We start from the raw sequence: 3,619 nt of genomic DNA, 5'->3' as shown, positions 1-3,619 counted from the left end.
CCTGTCGCCAGGTCGCGGACCGTCCGGCCCAGAGCTGCGGACCGTCCGGCGTGACGCAGGGAAGACACCGCTCCTACGCCCAGGTCGCGGACCGTCCGGCCCAAGGCCGCGGACCGTCCACGCTTGACCAGAGAGCACCGCCGCCGGTTCTTCTTGAGTATTTGGCGCTCCAAAAAAGCGTCAACACACACGACAAGAGGCAAGGGTAAGATGTGTCTGTTCCAGAGTCCGGACTCCATCAAGGTACTTGTCCATTCCACGCCTCTTTCGTTTCTTTCTTGCTCGGCGGGCATGGCCGTGCTTCGTTGTTATACTGCTAGTAACTACCAACTGCGATCTTATCAGTTACGAGGATCTACAGTTCAGAGTTGCCCATACCATCCTCCATTCTCTCCTTCCTCCCTCTACTCACATAGAAATTGAGCATGCTTGGATGTAAAGATGCTCTGAGTATTGCTCATGTATAAACAGAGGTTAAAGATTTAAACTTAAAGCAGAATTCGTCCAAGAATTAAACTTGTGCAGAACTTGCCCCACCAGTAGGCAACATTTTGAGGTGTAACGCAAACACCATATATTATATGACAGGAAGGCAATCGAACAAATTAGTTCTGTAGGTAAGTAAAGGACATATTGGCAACACAAATTCGAATGTTTAAATGCAGCACTGCCACTATGCAATTTGTTGGACTTTGGAAGCCCATTTCTGTCTAACTAGTTAGCCAATTGCATTGCATTATCAGCATACAGTAAAAAGCTTATAAGTATATCATAAGTCCAGAACATTGATACATAGGATTGACAAACCTCTGCTTGTACTAGCAAGCTTCTTAGGTCTTAGTCAGTAGTCACCATCATATGACTCACTAGGTTTCCATGTAGATATTGCATTCAGTATCCTTCCCTTCCATCCCATTAGTAGCCAGTGATCGTCTTCGTTGATAACATAATCTTTGTGGTATTTTCCCATCATATCTCTTGTTACTTTCACAATGTCTGGGTTCAGTTGGAGCTGCTCAAGGCCAGCATTCAGGTTTCGTGACTTCCATTTCTTATAATTCTCCGGCCTCTCGATCCTTTCGGATCCTTCACATGCGATGACATTGAGCAGTTGGCACAGAAAGATGCCCCTCTCTATGAGCATTCTTGTCTCATTGTCTCGTGGAACAGTTTTATCAAGGATATCAAAGAACGCAGAGTAGTGGTACATGACTTCTTTAAAACGTGTTAAAAAGAAGGGTGTACCGAATGATCCATTCACTATGCCATGCACAAAAACTTTTGGCTTCATCATTCTGATTGTATTGAGAACCCTATTCCTTGCGCTGTTTATGGATACTGTCTCATCGCCCAGATTCTTCATCCGGTCTATGCAGTTGACTATCAGCACATCATCTTCGTCGATGTTGAGATCTTCTATACGTATGGTTTCCCACTTCGATGATATTGCTTGATATTCAAAAGGCACATTGAACATGCTGGCATAATCAGCTAATCGTTGTCCCGTGTTCTGCTTATTCATCCGATCTGGTCGAAATCCTTGCTTTGGTAGGTCAATACCTGTGATCCGAACCTTGGGAGGCCCACCTTCCCTCTTTGCGAGTTGCTCCAACAGTGATGGCCATTGAAAACCAAAGCAAATGCCAAAATCGACGATGTGCACCTTAGATTTTCCCTTCAAGACATCGAGGATTGTCTTGTTTGAGAAATAATGTGATACCCTCAGCAAAGGAATTACCGCCAAAGACAACTGGAATACCTTTAAAATGGCCGCAACATCGCTGCATGTAGCGATCAAGTTGCGATACAGCTGACTCCCGGTTCCAGCTAATCGCGCCTCAAGGCAGTTCACTAGACAAAACGCTAACCTTTGGGTATCATCCCCAGTTATTGAGGAATGCTGCCTTATTATGTTCAGCATGTCATTTGCCAAGGTATGGTTATTCACCGATACTGCTTGCGCACAGTGGATAAGAATGGTTCTTAGATCCACCACCTCTTTCTTCTGCTGCTTCTTACCTCGCATCTTCCGCCGAGCTGGTGTTCTTCCTTGTTCATTCTGTGGATGCCCGGTCGATTTGTTTGCCATCATTTCTTGCAGAACAATAGCTTCATACGTAGGTTTATGCTCAGAGAAGAGTAGAACCCTGTCAAACATCTCATCTCGGATTGGCCCATTGAACGAAAAGGCAACCTGCTTGCTGCTCCTCGCTTCTATCAAATAAGAATCTTCCTGACGTGAGTAGTTTCCACTGGGAAGCTCAGATGATGTATGCTTGCTCGCATCCGCAACATTTACCTGGAGCGACTGATTATCTCGGCTACGCTTTTCGGCGATTGAGAGGCCATCAATTCTCACACCAAGCTCCATGTTTCGTGTACATTCAGCGGAACGGCTTGTCTCCTTGACTACGTCAGACAAACTCCATGGAGCTTCAAAAGCTTGCAAGATGTGATTAGAGTGACTGTTACTCCAGTCAATAGCAACTGAGCAGCTACTGCATGGCTGACCCAAAGACTTGTTGATGTTGTCACCGAGGTTATTCAGATGGCCGCGGCTACAGAGTGATGGCGACTCGGGATAAGCTGGATTGTTTTGTGCAAGAATTCTGTAGAAAGGCTCTTCCATGGCTCTAAGGGCACACTCTCCATGATGTGGTTTTACCTTGTCATCACTGTCCTCGTCGGTCAACAGCTTGTTTAAGTAGCTGATGGTTATATCCGAGTTGATCCAGCTGTTGTTAGAAGAGTCTGTCACGCTGGTTCCGTACCAATCTGGTGTCGCATTGCTGCTGAGATCGCAGAACTGAGGACCACATATTTCAGTCGAACAGGAGGTAGTCGATGTGATGTGGCCACTGTCGTTAGAAGCGTTTGATACAGGAGGATAATGATGCGCAGATCTTGGTTGGTCCAAGAATAACTCCAATTCATTTGACTCATTGGCTGGATGGATAAAGGAATAGAACCCAGAAGTAGCCGACATGTTGCTTTGGAAATCCTCGTCAAAGTTAGAACTAGGTTTGTCGTTGAAGTCCATTGATGGGGTTCTTGATCCTTGCCAAAATTCAGACGGTCCCTTGCAACCCTCCTGTAAATAATGAACTTAGTAATATGAAAAATGGAAACAGATAACAAAGTAATATGGAAAATGGAAACAGATAACAAACTATGTCATATATCTGTGTACTCTAGTTTTTCTTTTGTTATCAAACAGTAATTATCAGTAGTGACTACTATAATTACGAAGGTGAGCTGCCTACGTTGCTCAATGTCCTTGTAAATTGAACAAAGGTGTAGAGAGACCGCAGGAACTTGTAAAACAACTTAAAAATCATAGCAAATCTTGATGAAAAATGCATGACAGTTTATGACAGTAACCAGCTAAGATGACACCTTTCAACTTCAATGTTAGGGAGAGGGGAGGATGCACTCTCTTTCACACACACACACACACACTCATCCGTGCTTCACAATAAACTAGCATATATTTGTCAAGAACGCTTAAGTAAAACTAGTCTCCGATAAGGCGATAACCATTTCAATCACTTGTTCAATTTGGCACAAATTAAAAAGCACATTAGACAACGTAAGATACTGTGATAGTTAACGACCTTAT

General features: G+C 44.2%; 1 protein-coding gene across 1 annotated transcript; it reads right to left on the bottom strand.

Moving 5' to 3' along the window:
• Positions 1-652: 652 nt before the first annotated feature.
• On the bottom strand, positions 653-3,086 carry LOC103643668 (scarecrow-like protein 34). The gene has a single exon (XM_023301349.1). The coding sequence runs from the start codon at positions 3,038-3,040 to the stop codon at positions 842-844; it is 2,199 nt and encodes a 732-aa protein (XP_023157117.1). The 5' UTR covers positions 3,041-3,086; the 3' UTR covers positions 653-841.
• Positions 3,087-3,619: the final 533 nt, after the last annotated feature.

This window comes from Zea mays, chromosome 1 (assembly GCF_902167145.1).
Source record: "Zea mays cultivar B73 chromosome 1, Zm-B73-REFERENCE-NAM-5.0, whole genome shotgun sequence".
In the NCBI taxonomy this organism is placed as follows: domain Eukaryota; kingdom Viridiplantae; phylum Streptophyta; class Magnoliopsida; order Poales; family Poaceae; genus Zea; species Zea mays.
The sequence above is the reverse complement of the archived record's forward strand: the minus strand, read 5'-3'. Positions and strand labels throughout refer to the sequence as shown.